The sequence below is a fragment of the Periplaneta americana genome, chromosome 6, assembly GCF_040183065.1.
Source record: "Periplaneta americana isolate PAMFEO1 chromosome 6, P.americana_PAMFEO1_priV1, whole genome shotgun sequence".
Classification (NCBI taxonomy): domain Eukaryota; kingdom Metazoa; phylum Arthropoda; class Insecta; order Blattodea; family Blattidae; genus Periplaneta; species Periplaneta americana.
The window spans coordinates 60,072,644-60,098,588 of NC_091122.1; the positions used below are offsets into that span (position 1 = coordinate 60,072,644).

General features: G+C 35.4%; 1 protein-coding gene across 7 annotated transcripts in view; it reads right to left on the reverse strand.

Moving 5' to 3' along the window:
• The window catches only part of LOC138701357 (centromere protein I-like), a 75,506-nt gene extending 51,244 nt beyond the window's left edge, over positions 1 to 24,262 (reverse strand). Inside the window, exons 1-5 of one of the 7 annotated variants that reach the window (XM_069828156.1) lie at positions 24,066 to 24,262; positions 23,939 to 23,960; positions 22,281 to 22,338; positions 7,220 to 7,351; positions 5,990 to 6,139 (exon numbers count right to left, since the gene is read on the reverse strand). In XM_069828156.1, coding sequence (XP_069684257.1) covers positions 5,990 to 6,139; positions 7,220 to 7,351; positions 22,281 to 22,338; positions 23,939 to 23,960; positions 24,066 to 24,121 — 418 coding nt within the window. In that variant the 5' untranslated portion in view covers positions 24,122 to 24,262. Of the gene's footprint in view, positions 1 to 5,989; positions 6,140 to 7,219; positions 7,352 to 9,455; positions 9,574 to 22,280; positions 22,339 to 23,879 lie in introns of all 7 variants that reach the window. The other 6 variants (XM_069828158.1, XM_069828163.1, XM_069828162.1 and 3 more) reach the window with 6 other exon arrangements.
• Between the last annotated feature and the right edge of the window lie 1,683 nt (positions 24,263 to 25,945).

Sequence of the window (25,945 nt, forward strand, 5' to 3'; positions counted from 1 at the left end):
TCTCCGACGCCTGTCCTTGAAGCGCGGTCAGCAGCTGAGTAGTCTTCTCCGCTGGGGTCCACCCATTATGTGCTGCGGTGGCCTCGAACTGGCGACGGAATATCGCCCAAGACGTCGTACCGTCGAACTTCGGCGTCTTGACGTTGTGATGTCTGGCTGAAGGCGATGATTCCGCAGGGCCACTATATGGAGTCCTCAACTCTGTGGCTGCTTCTTGCATGGCACGTCGAACCTCCTCGGCAACTATCTGTTTATGTTCTCTAGCCTGGCGATCCACCAACGCGAGAATGTGTTTGTTTTCTTCAGCATGTCGGTCCATCAACGTGAGTATGTGCTTGTTTTCTTCAGCATGTCGGTCCATCACCTCACTCGTCTGCTCTTGACGACGCTCGAGATCGCGGATTTTTCCGTCGAAATGGTCTACATCCTGTCTCAACTCGGCTACTGTCTCGTTTATAGTTGTAAAATTCTGGTTTAGTTTATCCAGATCGGCCTTAAGTTCGTCTCTCACAATGGCGACAATTCCATCTACGTGGGCCGAAACACCTTCGATTTGTATAGTGACGTCATCTTTCACTCCGCTTATGTCGCCTTTCACTCCGCTTATGTCGCCTTTCACTTCACTTATGTCACTTTTCAATTCCGCGATGGCTTGCAGGATCAGCTGTAGGTTCTCCATTGTCGATAATATCCCACTTCTGACACCAATGTAAATTTATTTAACTCACAACAGGGTTTTATTCTTCCAACAATAATTCCTTTCTACAATTCGCCTTAAACGCTCTCGTCAACAATTGGATTTTCACTCAACACAATATTCGTTATAAAACTCCACCGACGACAATGACAATTTACTTGGACTAGTACGAACAACAATGAACTGTTAATCTTAACTAATATTTACAAAGCACTATTTACAAATCAGAACTATCAGTTCTCAGTTCACAGTTCTTCTATCTCAGTCACTCGAGTTCACAGTATCTCGAACCACAGACCTTCAGAGACAGTTCACTGTACTCGAACTCGGGTCCCTCCAACTGCGGTCCACTGCACTCGAACTCAGGTCCCTCCAACTGCGGTCCACTGCACTCGAACTCAGGCCTTCGGATGCTGACGCAGATGCGGACGCACACTCGAGTCGAACTCCGGTTTGCTTGACTGGCTTGCTTGCTCTGGCTTACTCACTGACTGAATAACTGAAAAACTGCTCGAGTTCGCTGGCACTTCTTCTTTTATAGCAAAATCATAGTTGCGAGAAATTTCTACAGGTGTGTAGAGAATTATCTGGATATCTCCACTTCGACGCACTTCTGGAAGGGTCGGGAAGGTCCATTCCCCCTTACTCCACATGCAGCAGTTGCGCGTGCACTCTCCCCTCGTCGTGTGGGCCTTTCCCCTCTCCTCCGCGCGCCGTCCCTCATGCTTCATGAAGCCCGCGCGATATGCTCTCTCTCGCGGGACGCTGGTCGTGAGTTCGAATCTCACGTCGCTGTCACAATACCAACTACATGGTTATTAAGCTTTGACGGAATTAGTGACTGTGAAATGTTATTTAGCGTGATGGATCCAATTTGCCATGGAATTACCTGTTATCATCTTACCATGGAGGGGGTAAAAAGAAGAAACAATCAGATAACCAGCCCAAGCCGGATTCGAATCCATACTTGAGCTACATCCTGATACATGAGTCAGACCTGTTAAGCCTAGACTATGCCACTCATCTTGATGAATTTTAAAGAGGTAGTAGATACAAAGAATTATGTATTTAGAGTTAATCTAATTTACTTCTAGTTCTATTCCATTTCTATCTAATTATTATAGCAAATAATAATAATAATAATAATAATAATAATAATAATAATAATAATAATAATAATAATAATAATAATATCAATAACAACAATAATTTATTTATTGAAATTTATGTGCTGGACAACAGCCGTTGGTCAATAACAGTTCAGTACAATGATACAATTAATACAATAATAAAATGAACAATAATGATACAAATTAATTATACAAATGTGACAGTAACAACAAAATGAAGAACATGGATTACAATGGTTAATTTACAACAATCAATATTATTAAATTTTATAGAAAGGAGTTAAATATTACAGAAAGTATTAACAGTTTGTATATAAAAATTATGCAAATAATATAAAAGCAAATGACATTGTCATGTTTTAATACTTCTATACATCGAATGGATCGAAATCACCTACATACAAGTTAGCATTTTTAATGCACCTGGAGATTGGAGAGAAAGATTTAGAATTTCTAATATAGAAAAGTTTGTGATGTCTCATTTCCTTCATCGGAATACGGAAGCTGACACTGTTTAAAAAAGATTCACATTTAATGTCACCTTTAAGGACCTTACATAAGAATGAGTAATAGAGTTCATTACGTCTAAGATACAAGCTTTGACATTTAAAGTACTCGTATTTTTGCTCATAGTTATACCCAGAGTTACCAGGCAGAAATCTGTACAAACATCTATATATATATAACTTGAACTGGTAATGAAAATTACGGGAAAACAGCTGAACGGATTTTAATAAATGACTCCTCATTTTGAAGCTTGGAACCCAAAGTTTTTCAGAAAAATAGTAGTTTTCAGTGAAATGTCAATTTTCCTACATCATTTCCCTATTTTCCAAAATCCATCTGTCGTCAGTTTTGAGAAATAATGGCTTTTAGAATAAAACAAAACACACACTACAATAAACAATATTACACGAAGGCCATATTGCAGGATTGCTAACATATTTAGAGTTCAGATGGCATATAAAAATAATTTACAGGTCTGATTCTCTGGTCTGTAGTTTTCCGAGTACAGCTGTGTATTGGATATTAAGAACTACAAAACTTAAAAATGTTTAATGAGATTATTACCATTAAAAATGAAATATTATTATAGTTAATACAATTATTTTAGTATACCTATTTGTCACTAATTACACACATTAATGCTATATTGATGATATGAAAGTGAAACCTTTTGAGGTTTTATGTAGGCCTAAGTAGACGCAGAGAAAGAATATTTTAAATTAGATCTTCATTTCTATAATTTACTGAATAACAGCTATATATAATGTTACTGAAAACTATAAAACTTACGTAAGGTAACAATGTTGTTATTAAAAATGAAATATTTTTATGTATGTATGTATGTATGTATGTATGTATGTACTTATTTATTTACACTGCAAGTGGGCAAGCACCCGGTGGCAGTGGTATACACAATATAAACAATAAACAAAAAAAATGATAAGCAATACACAAAACAATTATACAATACACAATACAATATACAATACACAATACAATAGTTATTAGTCAAGTGATGTGGGTCTTTTTCATATATTTAATGGCAGTGTGATGTACATATTTATATGTGTTATTCTCTAATTTTCCTAGGTAGTAATGATTCATGTTTCCTATTTTAGCTGCGTCTCGAAACTAAATCAAAATTAATTTCATATTTCTTTGGTTTAATCGAACCTGAAATTTTCTTAACTCTCACCTATAATCCGCAATGACCTGAAATAGCTACTGCATTACTCCCGCATGAAAAATTCTCTGATCGTCCTAACATTGTTACTTGCGTTTTCGCATTGAAACTCAAGAACTGAAGATGGATAGATACAAGGAAAAGCATTTCGCATAAAAAGCATTCAGAGGGAGTACGTTTCACTATTATGGAAGCAAATAACTTCCAAAATGTCTGGTATTCATTGGAAATAAATTTGAAAAATTTTAATTTGAACTTCTAATGAACTTAGTTTGCAGCATTTGATGCACAAGCTACTAGTAACGATATAAATTTCCTTTGAATATTTTCCAGTTTTGCCGAATCAGTAGTTGTAATAGAGTTCCAAACTACAGATACATATTCGAGTTTCGATCTCACTAATGTATAATATAGTATTAAAAGAGAATCAGGTATTGAAAAAGAATAAGTAATTGACTGTATTATTCCTAACATTCTTATTGCATGGTTTTACAGTAGTATGCAAATTAATCCGAACAACGTAATTACTTATGCAAAAACACTCAAACGGGATAAAAAAAAGGATCTAAGACATACCTCAGTAATCTATGTGGCCTCCCTTGTTCCTAATAACAGCTCTGAGACGATTTGGCATGGATTCCACTAATTTCCCACAAATATTCTTCATTTCTTCATCGCGAAACCATACACCAATGAGGGCAGAAATCATCTTCTCCTTTGTAGAACAATCCATTTTTTGCATTCTTCTTTTGCAAATTGACCACAAGTTCTCAATGGGGTTGATGTCGGGTGAGTTGCCTGGCCAGGGGAGTACCTGAATATTCTTCTTGTTGAAGAATTCTGTAGTTTTCGAGATGTATGGCATGGTGCCAGGTCTTGTTGGAACACACCTCTGCCATCCAGAAATGATTTTTGCAGCTGGTGTACGATTCTGGTTTCCAATAAGTGAATATATTTGTCAGAATTTATCATTACCTTGATAGGTATTAATGCTCCAGGCCCTTCATGTGTAAAACAACCCCAAAACATTACTTTAGGAGGGTATTTTGGTGCTTGTTGGAGATGAGCTGCTGTTACTTTTTTGGATCCTTTCCGTACGTAAGAAACACGGTGGCCGTGGACCTCGAAATGAGACTCATCGGAAAAAAGTACTTTCTTCCAGTCATTCACTGTCCACTGTTGATGTAATTTTGCCCACATTAAGCGTTTTTTGCACATAACAGGGGTTAGCAGTTGCTTCTTAATAGGCTTACGAGCCCTTTGTTCAGCTTCCAAAAGCCTACGCCGCACTGTTGTGACGTGAATATTCGCCCCAGTGGTAGCCATTAACTCGCGGGTTAAGTCGACAGCAGTTAGTCTAGGATTTAATTTACTTTTCTTGACAACTAAACGATCATCTGCAGGTGAAGTCTTCCTTTTCCGGCCACAGTTTCCTTTTTTCTGGGATGTGATGGATCCAGTCTCCCTGCATCGTTTTATGATCAAATTAACAGTAGCCAAACCGATGTGACATTCTGCAGCAATTTACCTCTGTGTCATAGAAGAATGCTCTGCTAATGTTATAATTTTAGACCGTTTTCGTGGAGTTGTATCCATTTGTGAAGACGACAGAATGTACACAGGATTGCAGTATTAAGTCTTCAACACAACTGAAATGCTTATAAGTACAAAACGACAGGCAAAATGTCACATATTATAAAAATAATAACGACAGACCTTCAACAATGGAATTACACGTACTACAGATGTTAATTAAAGCAGTATGAGCAGCTGTGAGGCCAACAATGATAGGAAATGTAAAAATATGTCGTGTTCGGATTAATTTGCATGCTACTGTATATGTTTTCAATGTGGTTGTGAAAATATAATTTATTGTTGATTAATACACTGCAGTCCCTAATACAATTTTTTCTGTTAATTAACATATTGCTTAGATCAGCGGTCATCAGCATACTGCACTCTTGGGCTAGCATCTCTTACCCGCAGGTCTCTTAAATTACAGCACCAGTGTGCACTCATAGCTGCTGGTGGGTATGTTGTCTCCCTATCCCTTCTGCATGGCGCAGCATATTTTGTTGCACTCCTTGCACTCTACCAATTTTAGTGAGTGCTGATGACCACTGGTTTAGATGATAGTTATATTTTAGTGTAGACGTTTTCCGTGAAAAAGATATTACGTAAATTTTGGATTCATTAATCATCATCCCATTACCAACTGACCAATTAGCAACTGAATTTACGTCGTCTAGAAGAAACTGACAGTCAGCATTACTTTTGATTTTACGAAAAATTTTAAGATTGTTAGTGAATAATAGTCAGAACTTATTCTTTTGCAAATGTCATCAATGAAGATTAAATATAGGAGGTGTTCCAAAGTTGAGCCCTGGAGCACACCACAAATAATCTTAAATGGATAATAATAATAATAATAATAATAATAATAATAATAATAATAATAATAATAATGCTTACCAATAATCCAATCCAATGCTTTAGTAACACTTCCAAAAGGCTTAGAATGAAAATACGTGAATATCCAGTGAAGGATTCCTAAGACTGCTTTGGAAGATACCTTTGTACGTGGCACACAGCAACTTAAAAGTTGTTGAAATTTAACAGATGCTTTAAAAAAAAAGGGGGCAAGAAAGAAAAACACTGTCAGATATAAGTTTATAATTTCTACTACACAAACAACACTAATTTCAATTTTTAATCTGCAAATCGATATCTAACAAATATTAAACTAGGAATGTTAACTACGTTTTAAGCAAGCACCATACTGACATAAGGTGACCATATGTCTCATTTTGAATGGAAATATATCCTTTTACGTTGTCTTGACTACCTCGTCTTTTTCATTTAAATTCCCATGTTATTCCTTTTTTCATTTAATATGGATTTCAGAAATAATTCAGTGTTTCTACGAAAATAACACATTACCAGTAACAGAAAGTGAAGGGGGGAAAAAAAAACACAAAGACTTGAGATATACATACCATTATGCAGGTTATAAGGTTCAGTGGATAGATTGAGAATTAATGGAATGACTTTAAAACTAATTAAATCTTACTTAAGTAACAGAATTCAATCAACTAAAATCAATGATCACCTTACTGAATCACGTAACATTGAAAATACCTCAGGGCACAATAATTATAGGTCCTGTTTTTTTTTAAATATATATCAATGAAGTGAGAGCTTATAAATTAGTTTTCGTGTCAATGCACCCCTGTTATGCAAAAAGAAACTGACCAATGAGCAATCAGTTTCTTTCACTAATAGAATTTAAGTCCTTAGTTCAGTAGCACTCATTGTTAGCCTCATTTCTTTGTACATAAATTCTACCTAAAATAAAATATTTACTAAAATTAAAATTAGTGTTATTTTTATATAAAATCCCGAAAGTTCTAAATTGGATTTTATGAGTCCTAAATTTCTCTTATTTGAACGCCTATAAATCCGTCATATACTGTTGTAATATGTACACAATTATGATACCTTATGCTTTATTTACTTCAAATAATGTGTCTTTGAGTAACTCCACAAATGAGGGGACAAACCTCTTTTATTTCAGCTCAAATCACTATGGTCATCCTGTATTAAAATCACATCAAAGTAATCTTGATGGAAAGTATTAAAGTGTTTTCTTATGGATATAATTCCTCGAAGAAACTCTTTTAAAGGATGTAAGATATACTGTACCTAGATACTCTATGTTGATAAGTGCATCAATTAGAGTTTCAATTTCACCTTCACTAAAGCCACTGTCTCTATGACTCATCAACTCATTCACACACGTATTGAATTCTACTGTATTGATATTTCTCTTCTTTCCTGAAAATATGATACAGATTTTATCATTATTGCAGAATTAATAAGCAAACGAGGTATGAACACAACTTGGATAAGGATGGGGGTACATAACAAGTTTTACATAAGATACCAACAACAATAATAATAATAATAATAATAATAATAATAATAATGTGGAACAACCAGTGGCACAAAAGGATCAGCTACGAGAGAAATTTTTTTTCCAAGGATCAACACCCGCTTAAACAGCAACAAAATTTTACCGGATTTCATATTAACACAATTTTTGTCAGGTCATGGAAAATTTGTCTCTTATTTAGAAAGATTTGAACTACATAAGGAAAATGGCTACTTATGTATCTGTGAGTAACGGCAAACTGTGGACACCTTCTGTTTCATTGTCCAGTTTTCGAAAATAGAAGATTTCTTATGGTTGGACATTTACACTTTTATAATGTAATATATGACAAGCCACTATTTATTCCATTTTCCTAGACATCACCATAACAAAAATCGACAACAAACACACCTTCAAAATATACAGAAAACCAACCACCACCACCACACACATACACAACACATCTAACCACCCCATACAACACAAACATGCTGCATTCAGGACAATGGTACACAGATTACTCAACATACCCATGAACCAACAACACTACAATGAAGAAGTGAACACAATCAAATACATAGCACAAGAAAACGGATACAATCCAAATGTAATAGACAATATCATAAGGAAGACAAAACAAAAACTTAACAAACACAAAAATACACAAAACACAACACAAACACAGGAACACAAGAAGTACATCACACTAACATATGAAAACAAAAGCACACATAAGATCGCATCTTCATTCAGGAAACAGAAATACAACATAACATACAGAACAGAAAACACACTACAAAGACATCTCAACACACAAAAAACACAAACAAATAAATACGACCACACAGGTGTATACAAACTCAAATGTAATAGTTGCGACAAGTTCTACATAGGATAGACAGGCAGATCATTCCAAACACGCTACAAAGAACACATTAAAGCTATAACCAGAGGACACAATACATCTACATACGCTGATCACATAACCAATACTAACCATACATACAATAACATAAATACGGACATGGAAATCCTACACACACAACCCAAGAACCAAAAACTCAACACACTGGAACAATATGAAATATACAAACACACTAAAACACACCCCGATCAAATCCTCAACACACAGATCAATTTCAGTACACACATACTATTCGACTCCACAATTCAACATCTTCCAACAATAAAACACACCCTCCTAACAGGCAGAGAAGTTCGAGATGACGCCGCGATCTATTAGGCTCTGATGATGGTGCGTGAAGCACTGAAACAGCTGTAAGCCGGACAGATATTTCATATTTAACACGAGTAAGTCCACTAGTTCATAAATTAATTATTTATTGTTTTCAGGAAAACATGTTGTTACAAGAGTTTTGTAATTTTATATGTTATATATTTAAGAACTTGTTTTTACTTCGACTATAGTAGATATTAAGTGTTAATTTTAAGTAGCACAGACTGGTTTATCCAAGTGAAATGCATTCTTGTTATAATAATTTATACTTATAATTTTATAATTATAATTTTATTTATAATTTAAACTATCAGTCCATAAGTATAACCCTAATGTACTTTCAGGTAAAATAGGGTTTAAGAAATTGTATAGCCTATAGTAACAATAACAATAATAATAATAATAATAATAATAATAATAATAATAATAATAATAACTGTAGCCCAGAAGTATTAGAGAGTACGAATGCTAATGGCTTCACTGCTAGATGCAAGGCACTGAAACAACAACAACAATATAATAATAATAATAATAATAATAATAATAATAATAATAATAATAATAATAATATAGTGAAACCACATTATACAGTGATTCAGTACACCGCAGGAGCAATATTATATTCCCCAACATTTAAAAAGTTTATGTATATTGTGACATACAGTATCTATATTTTCCCAAGCTTGTGCAGTCAAGTTTCGTTTTCCAACTTCTAATATTCTTTGTATTTTATGTATGCCAAGTAGAATGCGAATCACGTTATTTTTTACCTGTGGACACCAGCAGTTGGATCTACAATATGTCTTGTATTGTGGGTAGGCTTAAAACTTGGTGGTGTCTTTGAGTGATCTTAACCTCTTCACTGGGTTTGATGCCATGGTGTGTTGCCTGTTAAACCAGATGCAACAGCTTACTTGATGTTTTACTTGCACATGCAAAAAGTTGCAAGTAAGGAGCATGTGGAACGTATAACTGAGCGATTTTTAGAACTGAATGCCTTCCATCTCAGTGTTCAGTCTTTGTTCAGTTCTAAAAGTCGCTGTTTTACAGTCCATATGCTCCTTCTTACTTGCAACTTCTTTTTTATTTTTATTTTAGTTGGTTATTTAACGAAGATTAAAACAAGGAAGTGAATTGTTCCTTTCAGAAAGTCAGAATGGATTCAGAAAGGGCAGATGTTGCATGGATGCTGCCTTCTCGATAAAACTGTTAATTGAAAAAAGACGAGAGTTTAATTTAGAAAAGCATTTAGCCTTTATTGATTATATCAAAGCTTTTGATATGATCAAAAGACCTAAATTAATGGAAATTTTGCAAAAAAGAAATATAACAAATATCCTGCTCCAAAACATTTGCAATATTTACACTAACAATAAAATAAATATAAAATTTAATATTTTACTTCTAACTATAGATCCATAAATCAAGGAGTACGACAAGGTTGCCTATTGTCACCAAGTCTCTTCAATATATACATGGATGAAATAATATGCCTTTGGTGTGAGGAGTACAAATTAGGAATTCAAATTTCAAGTTCCATAAGACTAAACACAGTTCTTTTTGCGGACGACCAAGTATTAGTTGCAAACTCCGAAGACAATTTACAGATGGGTATATTTAAACTCAATTAAATCATAGAAGAACATGGCATGAAGATTTCACCAGAAAAAACCAAAATAATGGCATTTGAAGGTACAAACCCAATCCGAAGCAAAACTGTTGTTGAAAATGTGATTTTAGAACAGATAAATTCCTTTTCATACTTAGGATGTAATATATCATACGAAGGAGAGAATGATGTAAGCAGAAAAATTAAAATTTTTTTACAAATATTAGGACTGCTAAACCATACCCTAAAACCAAGTTTAGTACAGAAACATTCCAGAATAAAGCTATATAAAACCCTTGCACTACCAACTCTCCTCTATGGAAGCGAAATTTGGGTTCTGAAACAAAGAGATATCAGCAGATTAAGAGCAGCTAAAATGAAATATCTGCGACTAACTACAGGATACACACTTCTGGACCACAAGAGGAACGAGGATATACTTCAGGAACTCAACATGCAACCATTAAAAGAAAAATTACAGAATACAGAAACAGATGGCTTGAACACATTTCTCGTATGGAAGCTGGCTAGACACCCCAAGAAATGCTAAAATACCACCCTCAAGGACGACGAAGACCTGGACGTCCACAGAAACGTCTATTGGATCCTGTATAGCTGGAACCGAAACAGGCCAACAATGGCCTAATTTCGTGCCTGGAATATGATGATATTTAACGACGCTGTATCAACTACTAGGTTATTTAGCGTCGATGAGATTGGTGATAGTGAGATGAGGCCGAGGATTCGCCATAGATTACAGTACCTTGTATTCACATTACGGTTGGGGAAAACCTCGGAAAAACCCAATAAGGTAATCAGCCCAAGCGGGGATCGAACCTGTGTCCGAATGCAACTTCAGACCAGCAAACAAGCGCCTTAACCAACTGAGCCACGCCAATGGCTGCAATTTCTTGTGCAAGTAAAACACCAAGTAAGCTGTTGCGTCTGGACTGAGCTATAGCTCACGCAAATGCATCAGTGGAAGAAGCATTACTGTGGTATTACACACTGTGAGACCAGGAAAGCACAGCATATGTACTCAACCCTCTAGTGGTTTGTGACACAGTAATTTATATTTTCTCTATTGCACGGAGGAACCCAAAAGCTTGCACTGCAGCCTGAGGCTTTTTGAGCTTACCACTCCTATTCTATGAATGACTGGGTAGCCGAACAGCCACGCTCTTGTACAAGTATAGCACACTGCACCGTGAACTTAATCTGGACTGTGTGGTATGGATGATGATGGTATGTGAATTAATGATGGCGAAATAAGTCTGAGGTCCAATGCCGAAAGTTACCCAGCAATTTTGTTTCAATTGGTTGAGGGAAAACCCCGAAAAAAAAAAACCTTTATTTTTGATTGGTAATCCAAGATGACAGCACTCATCATATCTGCCATCCGGGTACCTGTTGTTCATATACAGTAGAGCATCAATTATCTGAATACCGATCAACCAAAAAATCGGTTAACCGAAAGCGTTCCAGTCGGCAAATTTAAATTTGTGCGCAAGCCATGTAGAAGTTTTGCTAGCGCTATTTGCGAGATTTAGCGGCAAAGAACAAGTCTCAGCTTTGAGGCAAAAAAAAAAAAAAAAAAAGACTTCTTTTACTAAACTGTATGCTACTTTAATGATCATTTTGAACTTGTCAAACTAGGCTAGTCAGTTCTCTGTGTTATTTGTAAGATGTGTGATACAAAATATATACTGTATGTACGGTTTTGTGTTTAATATCAGTGTTTCTTAGTTTCATACTGCTCCTATGACACCAGTACAATTTGTTTTCATAATGATCGATTATCCAAAAAATCAGTTATCCGAACTCCCCCGTCCCCAATTGTTTCGGATAACAGATGCTCTACTCTTTTTCTCTACTCTCTCAGTTTGCCGCTGTAATTGAGAAGTGTTAAATGTTCTCTTGGCATGTGATTAAGTTGTTGCATTCTTGGATCGCGAATGTGCTCCGTACAAACATTCTCAGTCTTTAAATTTATGTTTTACAGCATTTATTATTATTTATTACTAATATGTAATTGGTCAAATAATTCTGTGGTTCAGCGCAAGAACCTGTAATCCTTACATAGCTTGTTCTGAGAAAATTAAAGTTAAAGAAAATTGTAAGCATTGTACAGACCCAGAAACAAAATTCCAGTGGCCCAAATTCTGTTTCTGGGTCTGTACAAAACGGTAATACAGTATGGTTGTCACCTCTCTGTGATGTGGATATACCTAGGCCTACACAAGTCATAAAATTCATATTAATAACATTATCTAAATTTTTAGGGTTATAGAGTTCTTGCAGTGAACCACAGAATTGTTTTATGAATATTAAAAAAATTAATATACAGTGAAACCTGTTCAAGATGGAAGTGACACGGTCCTAATTTTTTTTCCGTTGTGGACAGGTTTCCGTATTATTCAGGTGTTACATTAAAATGGAATATTTTATCATTCGTATCCATGAAAAACAACATAACATGCCGCAAACTGCAAGAAGTACAAAATATTCCGTTTATTACTAATCACGTTAAATTAGCTTTCTATCGCTAATTCCGTTGGTGAATCATCTTGATTAAAATCTCTTTTTCTGTATAAATTTTATCGTAACTCATTCATCAGTCATTAAACACTGCTAAAGTCTACTAATCTCATTCAGTTTAATATTTAACACTATATTATAATAATGTTCAGTACAGCACTGCACATTATTAATTACCGTGATTAGACTAGGAGCCATCCATTAGAAGCCTTGAATTCTGGTTTATGTAATTTCTTTCTCAGTTCAATGGCTTGCTTTGCAGAATAGATCCAGAAATTGGCATGTTCTTTGAAAGATCATGAAGAACCCACTTCCACAACAGTTCATCTATTTCCACATAAACAGTTGCTTTCTGGTTTCTTTTATGTCACCAATATTGGCCCCAAGCCACTCACTCATTATGATCTTTATCTTTAAAGTGTCACACCTGAGTTTTCCACAACTGAACTTCAATATTATGGCTGCAAAAGGGTACCTGTCGGATACAGGGGGGAGAGCCATTAATCCTTCCTATTGAAGGCTTTAAGGAACCAACCTGGACAAATACCCAATGTCCCATCCCTACCTTCCCGTGGTGCAGCTGTTAGTAAGCATAATTTTACGAGCTGAACTAAAGGGAGGGGCTACTCATCAATTAGCACTGGTCAGCTTGATGAGTTAATGACTGAATTTGGTATAATTTTCCTCTATCCAATACCTAATTCCCTCTTTACCCTTTCCTATCCAGTCCTCTAACTGAACTCTTACTTTCTTAGACCCCGACGGCATTAGAGCATTCGAGGCCTAGGGGTTCATTTCACTTTCCTTCCTCCTCTTTCTACTTTTCTGTTCCTAGTGCTGACCTGCTATGGCACTAAAATCGTCCTCCAGTGGCTTAAGGAGGGAAAGCTGGTGATCAACAAGATCTCCCAGCTAGGTCCAATGGACCCATCGACCAACAGCAGGTGTGGTCCTCCAGACATTCTGGGGGTTGTGTGTGAATGAAGTAGCCACCAAAACGTTAAAATATAGTGTTCACTTAAATCGGCTACAACTTGCCATTTTCACACCAAGAAATAGATTCGGAACACCTCAAAATCTGTGCTTCAGTGGCTGGCCATGATAATATCTTTGAAAAATACTGGAGTGCAAGAGGTCAAATGACTTTATTATCAAACGCCTTGCATTAGAAAACAACAACAACTTCAATATTATTTCACATATGCTTCATTTCTAATTTTCCTTTAAGTTGATAACTTTTTCTTCATCACTTAATTTTAATGCCACATTTTACGCAACTTTTTTACCTGGAAATCACTACACTTGCGCTCTGTTTAGCTATGACAGTATACGGGTGTGAAGCATTGAAAATCTTTGAAGGGACTCGTCTGCCTAGTCAACAGGGTAATAAAATTTATGACCGACAGGCCAACACACCCTCGTACCCTCTAAAATTTTGCAAAGAAAACTTGTTTTTTTTTTTCCTTAGTGACCTGCATATTTCGTATATTCCTTGAAATTACACGCTGTTTCAAAATATAGTTTACATTAAAGCAGTGGGCCCAAAATATTATTTCCGTTTTGAACAGTAGCAGGCAGTTTCCGTTTCTGCGTTGGACAGTTTCCGTTTTATTCAGGAAAAGTTACACATAATACATACGAATTTTGCCGGGACCAATAAATTGTTCCGAAACAGACAGGATTCCGGATTATTCAGGTTCCGATTTGACCAGGTTTCACTGTAATTAGATTCTGTTAATGTGTAATCATTAATAATTAACCAGAAGAAGTATTTAAAAAAAATTAAATTGCCTGTGAAACAAATAACAATATGGATCACAACTGTGATCCTCGTAACCACTAACATTACATTTGAGAGTGTGACCACTGGAGAGTTAAGGGGTTTTTATTTGACAGCATAGTATCAATTTAGTGGTAACTATAACTGCAAGAACAAGAGAGAGACATACCATCATCGAGAAAATTAAAAATGATACACTAAAGCGAGTATATTTCATAAATAGTAGCAATAAATAAATTAATGTGAAAGTGTAGCTCACAAAAACATTTAATTAATTTTTTTATACTCAATGGATAATTTCTTGTACCGTAAGTATGTCAAAATACAGGTACAGTATAAATCATGTCTCACAACCCCCACATTGTAATGGGTTTTTATTATTATATTATTATTATTATTATTATTATTATTATTATTATTATTATTATTATTAATTACTATGTCCACATACAGAAATTTTTTTTTCAGAATATGTCTGCAAATAGAAACAGTAATATAACTCTTATGTTAACTTAAGCTACTAAATTAGCTGCTGTTAATACAGTTACTTATTTCATTCTTTTGGAGACAGAATAGGCATTCAAACTTCTAAACCTTAATGCACCCTTCAGATCATTGCTAGCTACAATTAGCAAGGTACAGCGATAGCCTATATAGTAATTACATAGATTACTAATATTTTCAAATATGTATTTACCTAGATTACCTTATTAACCCATTTATGCCCAGGTGGGTCGTTTTCGACCCATTGATTAAAATTATTTTCCAAGCGAATTCGTCTAGGCAACACTACATATCTACTTTTCTTAGATGCACAAAGGTACAGTGCACTTGTGGAACACACGGGAAAGCAACAGACGACGTCATTATTGCGCGGGAACTTGCCAAATAAATATGACGCAACTACCGTCTGCCTTGGAGAAGAAGAAGTGAGTAAAATCTCTGTTCGATCCGTAAATTTTATTAACAATCAGTGTTTCCTGCCAAGAAGATTCAGGAAAATATGTATCTTGTATGTTTTTGTCAATATTTACGCTATTTGCTGTACAGTAGGGCTTAGAATTTAGTGTGGGTCGATAACGATCCACTAAGCACTTATTCGAGGATTACCTTTCACATAGCTTTTCATTATGAAATCATTTTATTTTCTTATTATTTTCCTTTGAACGATGTTTTTACGAACAACTACCTCAATAGAAGTTTGTGTAAGGATTAGGAGTGCTTTTGGGAATGATAATTCTGATAGCACTTCTCAGAATCTCAGGCTTATTACCGCTTTTGTTTACAACATTGTTTTATTTGTGTAATGTTAGGCCTATATTATTATCTCACTGCTTGGGATGCACTCTGGATAGTTTTTGACGAACTAAGAAGTTCATAATTCTCGGCACTAGCGGCACCTATGAGAGCCTAATGTGAATAACAATCAGAATGACCCCATTTGGTCTTTCTATTATCTTCATGAGAGTTCTCTACTGGCCCCATCTGAAAACTGAGATCCTTCTTTACAGTTTCCATAATCATAATTATTTCCTCTTTTCAGACTCACTGGTCTGACAGTAATCTAAATTCTAGAATAATTGAACAGATATGATTCTTCCGAAATCCCAAAATACGGGGCAGATATATTCATTGATCTGCCTGAGATAACGGACGCAGATTCTGGAGATGAAGATTGCAAGGACTCCAACCGAGCTCAACTACAAACCACAGCAGAATTAGTGACAGAGCTACCAGACATTGTTCAGCCTTATAATGAGGAAGGGGGCACTGATATTAGAAAAGATTCAGATCTTATCAGCAATGAAATTGAGAATTCCCCACCACCGACACGTAGAATAAAGCGAGAAAGAAATAAAGGTGAGCATCACGTCTAACGAACATGAAGTAGCCCCTTTACAAGAAGAGGAAATCAAAGTTCGTCTGCCTTATGTTTTCCGTAAATATAATTGCAATATGAGTGGAGTACATACTTCTGATATACGTGGAAAAAATGGCACATACCATTACTTTCGTGGTTATTAGATGTGTGCGTGAACAATGCTTGGCTTCTCAGTAGTCGATCATTTGGAAAGTCTTTGGATGCACTCGCCTTCGGCCACAAAATAACGCAAGCCTACAATATGACACTTCTCCAAAGAGTGGAAGACGAGTTCATTCCTTCGATAACATCAAAGAACACAGGACGAAGGATCACTGTGGGCACTAGAGTCGGGCAAACAACCTCTTACTCCCGCTCGTCTCGTAGGCGAGACTGGCTGGCCGATAACGCCAGTTCCGAGAATCGTATTCTCGAGATTGGCACTCTCGGGAACGAGGAATACCGGGTCCCGGCCTGTTATCGCACGGCCTACTTATCATTACGAAATGCGTACACTGACTGCCGGCTTAATTGCCGCTCATCACTGAAATTCGTGACTCTTTCTGAAAAATATTAATGTTCATGAAGTAATTTAAGAAGGCACAGCAGTGTGGTATGCAATAATACAGCACATTATGATTGTCGACATTCTTACAGAAGGCACACTATTTTAATGAACTACTTATTGCCTTTCTGGAGAAGCAAAATAATGCAGCACTTTCAGTCGTTACCTAATCCTAAGCTAGTCTAAAACAATAACAAGTTATGGTTGGAGCTATGATATACTTTCTCGCTATCAGCATTTCGTTGACATTGCATATTTAATCATTCGATAGTGTTTTGTATACGCTATAGTAATGGATAACACACGACTGTATTATTATATTGCGCGTTCACATCTGGATGTTTCGTTGTTATGCAACGGCATCTTCATCAGCATGGGTAATTATTGTGCTGTGTAAGGACGAAATAAAATAATTAATACTTATTTATATTATTATAAAGGACCAAAGACTCTGACAAAAGATATTTTTGTTTCCCAACTGATAAAATGCTGCATGTGAAATGGAAACACTTTTGCAAGAGGAAGGACAGAATTACGAAACAGAGTAGATCCTTTCACAAATTGATCATAATTACTTACAAATGCATTTTAAGGAACCCGGAGGTTCATTGCCGCTCTCACATAAGCCCGCCATCGGTCTCTATCCTGAGCAAGATTAATTCAGTCTCTACCATCATATCCATTTTTATATTATCTTCCCATCTACATCTCTGCCTCTCCAAACGTCCTTTCCCTCTGGCCATCCAACTAACACTCTATATCCATTTCTGGATTCGCCCATACATGCTAGATGTTCTGCCCATTTCAAACCTCTGAATTTAATATTCCTAATTATGTCAGGTGATAGTACAATGCGTGCAGTTCTGCGTTGTGCAACTTCCTTCATTCTCCATCCCTCTTAGCCCCAAATATCTTCCTAAGAATCTTATTCTCGAACACCCTTAACCTCTGTTCCTCAAAGTGAGAGTCCAAATTTCACAACCATACAGAACAACCGGTAATTTAACTGTTTTATAAATTCTAACTTTCAAGTTTTTTGAGAGCAGGCTGGGTGACAAAAGCTTCTCAACCGAATAATAACAGGCATTTCCCCTCATATTTATTCTGCGTTTCCTCCTGAGTGTCATTTATATTTGCTTTATCATAACAACAGAGAATAAAAGAGGGTTATTATTATTATTATTATTATTATTATTATTATTATTAAATTAGTTACTTTACGACGCTTTATCAACTGCTATAGCTATCTAGCGTCTGAATGAGACGATAATGCCAGCGAAATGAGTCCAGGGTCCAGCGCCGAAAGTTACCCAGCATTTGCTCTCAATGGGTTGAGACGAGAAACCTCAGCCAGGTAAAGGCTGGTTCACAATAAACCGGGAACGGAAACGACAACGAGAAATAATCTATACTAATAATAAATCTGTAAGCGAAATTTTTCTGGTAATTTTCGCTTTTCCAAAAATAATTGGTGTTAACATATATAATTAATTAATCATCCTGAAACCGAAAATCGCTTTTTTGAAATTTTTGTTTGTATGACTGTCTGTCTGGATGTTTGTTACCTTTTCACGCGATAATGGCTGAACGGATTTCGATGAAAATTGGAACATAAATTAAGTTCGTTGTAACTTAGATTTTAGGCTATGTAGCATTCAAAATACTTTATTTAAAAGGGCGGTTGTAAGGGGGCCTGAATTAAATAAACCGAAATATCTCGCTTATTATTGATTTTTGTGAAAAATGTTACATAACAAAAATTTCTTTAAAAACGATTTCCGATAAGTTTTATTCCAGGCAAAATTTTCATAGGACTGATATTTAAGTCTGTCTGTCTGTCTGGATGTTTGTTACCTTTTCAGGAGATAATGGCTGAACGGATTTCAGTGAAAATTGGAATATAAATTAAGTTCGTTGTAACTTAGATTTTAGGCTATGTAGCATTCAAAATACTTTATTTAAAAGGGCGGTTGTAAGGGGGCCTGAATTAAATAAACCGAAATATCTCGCTTATTATTGATTTTTGTGAAAAATGTTACATAACAGAAGGTTCTTCAAAAATGATTGTCGATAAGTTTTATTCCAGGCAAAATTTTGATAGGTCTGATATTTAAGGATATAAAGGAGTTTTAAAATAACAATACAATACATTTTCACCGCCGCCTCAGATTATAGCATCGTTGTTCCGTAACTGCTATGTGCAAACTATTAAATTTTTTAGTAGGAAGAAAAACAAATTTATTCGTTCTATGGCAGTAGTGCATAGGAGATCGTGAATTCTTACATTTTTACACAATCAACTCTATTAATTTGGAGTGATTTATTAAAGTATGCATTCAAGACTAATTTAGAAAAATGTTAAACGAGTTTTATTTGCACCAAATGAGTGGTCTCTGGACCAAAATGATAGCATTTTAATTATTTAAATACAATTTAAATTAAGTAACATATTAAACGATTTATTCTTCTATCAAACACGAATGTTCCCTGGACCCAATGTTCTATTTTAATTATGTAATTACTTTATATTTATTTCTAATAAGTGCAGCGGAGCGCACGGGTACAACTAGTGTTAAAATAAATGTATTTAAATGTGAACATTCACAATTAACGAGAAGATTGCCGGAGCCCGGAAACGGGAATGTGAAAGTTAATTGTGAATGCTCACATTTAAATGTATTTATTTTAACAATATTTCCGTTATCGTTGTCGTTTCAGTTCTCGGTTTATTGTGAACCAGTCTTAACTTGTCCCAACCAAGATTCGAACCGGAAGCCGATCGTTTCACAGTCAGGTGTGCCAACCGTTACTCTACAGCGATTATTATTATTATTATTATTATTATTATTATTATTATTATTATTATTAGTAGTAGTAGTAGTATCATCATTATATCATTATTATTATTAGTATTACTGTTATCATCATCATTATCGTAATCATTAGGATGATTAAGATTATGACTATCAGGATTATTATGATGGTTATTATTTATTACTGTCTTGTAAGTTATCATTAGGTACAAGTATTAGAAATCTGATTAATTCTTAATTTGTTATTCTCGTTCCTATAACATAGGATAATTATTGTAAATCATATAGGCCTATATAATTTTATATTGTAACATGGCTAGAATACAATAATCATTGTTCTGTAACAATAATTTATAACGTGCACACCAATAGAAAGTGTAGTTTTCTATAGCATAGGCTGGTTCACAATAAACCGGGAACGGAAACGAGAACGGAAATAATGTTAAAATAAATGTACAGTATTTAAATGTGAGCATTCAGAATAGTTAATTGTGAATGCTTACCTTTAAATACATTTATTTTAAAAATATTTCCGTTCTAGTTCTCGTTGCCGTTTCCGTTCTCGGTTTATTGTGAACCAGCTTTTAATATTTTCATGTTTCATATCATTGAGTTACAAACAATTTTTTTATTTAGTTGCTATAAAAGATAGCCTAATTACTATAAAGTGTAAACCATCTTGGACTATATAGCCTCATTTTCAACTACCTTTATTAAAATACCAATTAATACTATCCGTACAATAACGAGTTTTCATGCGTTGAAGGGTTCCGTACAAATTTTACGGAACAAACGTTTGAGTCATGAGTCCTGCGCTAACAGGTTAACTCGCCGTTATTCGAGAACCGGTAAAAATTTTGAGTGGCCATCACTTTTAAAAGTAATTTCCATCCTTTCTCAACATTTCTCTCGCTTTGACCACCCATCTAACGTGAAAAACAAAAAAGTTTTCAGCCTACAAAGGTGAAGTTGCAAATGTCTATTCTGAACACATCAATCTCCATCGAAGTTAATATTTTTTTTCTCACTTTCCAAAAAATATTTTCAGTTCGATTTTTTTCCTATGTTTTCCTTAGACATTGAGCTATCAATCCAAAAAATTACAGCGCGATTGATCAAGTATTATAGGAGCTACGACATGATATATATTTAAAGAACCGGGAAATGTATAAGCCAATGCTTCCTATAGGAGCACGGCCTGAGCGATATCGCTTGCTTATCAGTACTACAGTCCCGTCTAGACCTCCGAGACTGTCGGGAGTGATCTAGTATCGGTAATCTCGGGACCAAGAGAATCTCGTGTTCTCTATCAATGAGTCATTTGGCTACATTCGGTACGCGCGCACTAAGCGAGACTGTGGAGATTACGCAACCGAGAACGGGCAATAATATGAGGCAGTCTGCCCGACTCTAGTGGGCACTATAGCTCAACAACAAAGATTTGTGGCAATGTAAAAACATGTCAGAGATGCACCATATCATGAGTAGAACTAAGGACTTATGTCATGTATTTTTAGTAGGTTATTTTACGACGCTGTACCAATATCTCATGTTAGTTAGTGTCTGAATGAAGGTGATAATGCTGGTGAAAAGCGTCTGGGTCCAGCACCAATAGGTACCCAGCATTTGTTCATATTGGGTTGAGGGAAAAACCCGGAAAAAAACCTCAACCCGGAAAAAAACCTCAACCCGGAAAAAAACCTCAACCCGGTAACTTGCCCCGACCGGGATTCGAACCCGAGCAACCTGGTTTCGCAGTCAGACGCGCTAACCGTTACTCCACAGGTGTGGACCTTATGTTATGTACCATAATTTATTGTGTGTTTCAAATTATTTATTTCTTCCAGTACAAGGTTTCCTTTCAGATTTGTGAATGTAAAATACATGTGAATGTGAATGTAGCTCTCAGGGAAATTATAATTATTATTATTCAATAAATATTTTTTAAAAATCGTATGCGTTTTTAATATGGTCATGATTTGTTTATACATTACTTTTAAATTTAACAAGTTGCATACTACGCAAAAGCATAAATAAAACAAGAAATCATCAAAACATTATAATGAACAAATTCTCGAGGAAGTGCCTAGTGGGTCGTTATCGACCCACCCCATAAATTTTTACCGAAGCAACAAAATCAGTATTTTCATAGTTCCTCATGCTTATAACGTCCCTCTGACTCACTTAATATGGTATGTGAAACAAAAATTAAAAAAAAAATAATAATCTGGGCATAAATGGGTTAAAGTGAAATATAATTATTTTCATTCATAAAAATTCAGTATAATACTAGTATGTATACATAATAAATTCTATGTAGGCCTAGGTAGAAGGTTTATACAATCCTAGAAACAAAATTCAGGTGGCCGAATTTTCTTTCTGGGTCTGTACATTAATACGATATAATAATATGTATTAGAATAACATACCTTTCAAATGCTTAAAATAGGAAATTGCACTTTTCTTGTCATTCATTTTTACTTCATGCTGAAAAATGAAAACAACAAAAATTTAAAATTAGATGAAATGATTTTAAAGATGATAAGAATTTTTCTAACATAAAGAACTTCGCAATATACCTACATTTAATTTAATACGATATATGTTATGTAGTAACCAATTAGATTATCCACTAAAAAAAACACAACTAACATAACATAAAAATTGGACAACATATACCAAGAGACATGCTATTATACTGGAAGTTGATCAAATAGAAATTATACCAAATTCCTTTAACATAATTATTTATTTAATTTGGATAGGATTGCCATTCGTCCCAGACTGGCTAGTATTATAGTAGAATGGACTATTATGCCCTGGTTCCCAGACAAAAATGACAATATCCTGGAATTTTTGGTCATGTGTGCCCAATATCAACTCAAATGGCTACGATTTTGCTGTCTCCTACAGTATTGATAAAGGACGGGTGAAGTGGAGAAAAATTCTCTCTGGCACTGGGACTCGAACCCAGGTTTTCAGCTCTACGTGCTGACACTTTATCCACTAAGCCACACCGAATTCCAGTTCCGATGCCGGATTGAATCCTCTCAGTTTAAGTTCTACCTCTTAGTTTTCCCTTTAGTGGCCAACCCTCATGCACTGTGTTACAGATGTGTGAGAGTGGCACAATGTCTAACACACAATGTTCAGAGGTGCACTCATTACGAGTAACTAAATGGACAGGATCCGATGGAATGAGCACCATCTTAAGTCACAAATGATTATTTTACGCATATCATATTAATTGTGATGTACCGAAGTACATATGATATTTCTGTGAAGGAATTCTGCATTACCATATGGTGAAGGATGGGTGGAGCAGAGAAAAATTCTCTCCGGCACCGGGACTTCAACCTGAGTTTTCAGCTATATGTGCTGATGCTTTATCCACTGAGCCACACAGGATTTCAGTTCCGATGCAGGATTGAATCCTCTCAGTTTAAGTTCCACCTTTTAGTTTCCCCTTTAGTGTGTTGAACATTGTGCCACTGTCACACATGTGACACAGTGCGTGGAGGTTGAGGGGAGGCCGAGACGTAGGTGGGAGGATAATATTAAAATGAATTTGAGGAAGGTGGGATATGATGACAGAGACTGGATTAATCTTGCACATGATAGGAACCGATAACAGGCTTATATAAGGGCGAGAATGAACTTGCGGGTTTCTTAAAAACCGCAAGTAATCTTGTCTCATTCCTTGCCCTCACGTCAACTAGTTATCCCCCTCATCTAACCTAACACAATATTTTTTTTTTTTTCGCAATTTACATAAATATACGCCGGCGAAGAGTAAAACAAAATTTGAGAGGAGAGTAATATTTTTCATTTTAGTTAAAGCACAATATCTGATGCTGCTGCAGTTCCCTTACAGAGTCACTCGATGTAAGGCACATTCGACACCTCGTAAAATAAGACAGAAGCAGCAGATATTGAGTTTTGGGTGAAGTGCCCATCACAAAGTTTTGAAACCCAACTTTATACCGACACCGGTATTGGGCAATAAAAAAAATAAGTTTAGATCTTACCTACATATTTTCACAATGTCAAATTAGGAAGAGTCCCCATCCAAGAAAGCAATGCTTACTGAAATGTGATCAGAGCTGAAACTGAAACACAGAAACGTTCGACTTCACAGATTTACAGGTCATTCGTTCGCGCTAAAACAGAGCTACCAACAATTAGAGATGGCAGATGGCCGATATTTCACAAACCGATATTTTGTCACAGGCTTCGAACATAAAATGCTCGAAGTCCTGTCATGCCCCATCTTTAAAAAAAAACAGGTATAGTTTATCCAACGAGGTAGATAACTCGTAGAGTTTATCACTGATAAATAAGGAAAAGCTTTTGTGCTTTTAACTTGAATTTATTGGAAGCAAAGTCATTACTGTATTATGCAACAAGGTAGGCGATGTTTGGATTCTTTACAGAGTTGCCAACACATAAATTGTCTACCCGTCAGTATAACACCTGGAAATCCGACAGAATCCGTCAAAATTAAAAAAAAATAAGACCCAATAAATAAATATATATAAAGCAAATTTTAATACAACTTCCTTCTGAAACAGGGGATAGTACGGAACAGGCGGGGCTGTTCAAATAAAAAGTAAAATCTTCCAAAAATTTAACAATTAAAAATGGTAGCAGCTAAAAATGTCAAAAGACTATGTAAATCGTAATTTCCGCCAGAAAATCCGTCACCCGTCAAAGACATTTTTTTCCCGTCCGTCACGTTGAAATTCCGTCAGTTTTGACGGAATTTCCGTCCTGTTGATAACACTGATTCTGTGTCACAACCGACGAGTTAGAAGAGAGATTATAGAGTGGCCATGTTTGAAGAAAATTGAAAGAGCGTCCGCCATTACAATAAGCGCCCAAAACAAAGTGGGCGTGACGATAAGCCTAGATCAAGAGGCCTATAAAGTTCTCTTGGCCTAGATCCAATGCCGTTTTGTAGTTTAACCCCTAGATCATATGCGATAAGTAAGGTTGTAGACGAGAAATTATCAAAATTTCGTTTGCATAAATCAGTTAAACAGAAGTGGAAAAACCTAGTGTTTCGTCAAAAATGTAACTTACGCGCTACTAAATCTAAAATACGGAACTTATGTACGCTAAATTTAAAACACTTCAGCTATCCCTAGAAAGAAAGCTTAACAGAACGTTGCAAAACTATTTATTATACTATAAGGTATATAACGAAAGTAGGCTCTCACTGTAGTAAACAATCCTTACTTCTAAGCTTGTAACTTGAGTAAAATATGACCCATCACACTTTGTTTTATATATATATATATATATATATATATATATATATATATATATATATATATATATATATATATATAATTATCGGAATGTAAAGTGAGACCAGCAGCCAGCTGGTCTGTCTGGGCCCTTCAAGGGCTGCGGCGCCACAGATTATTATTATTATTATTATTATTATTATTATTATTATTATTATTATTATTATTATTATTATTATTACTACTACTATTCGCTCCGGTCAAAATACTAACAACATAAATATTTGTTACCAATTTCAGAATGTGTTAAACACGATATAAATGTTATATGTTATCCACATTTAAATCACACATGTAAGGTCAATTAAACAGTGTTCATGGGTTAGATAAGAAACATACTATATATATATATATATATATATATATATATATATATATATATAGTATGTTTCTTAAATGTTATCCACTTTTTCCAACGAAAATTAATAAATTTTCAAAAGAATGAAATAGGTAATACGAAAAAAAGTTACATATTTTTCTGTTGGGGCCCAATACAAAGATCGAAAAACAAATTGTGAATCTGTGTTTCACGAAGATTTCGATGTAAGTGCTGAATGGTACCGGTACTATTTTGAGGCTTCCTACGAAAATGGTTCTCGTGAAAAAAATTATGGGCCGAGATCGAACCCGCAACCTCGAGCATTGAAGGCCAGCACTATACCAATTACGCTACTGAAGCCAACATGAAATAGGATTTAGAAAGATGAATGAGAAATGTGGAAGGACCAAGAAAATTGGAGATTGATATCTCTCACTATTTTTTTTTATACATACGAATGTTCTGC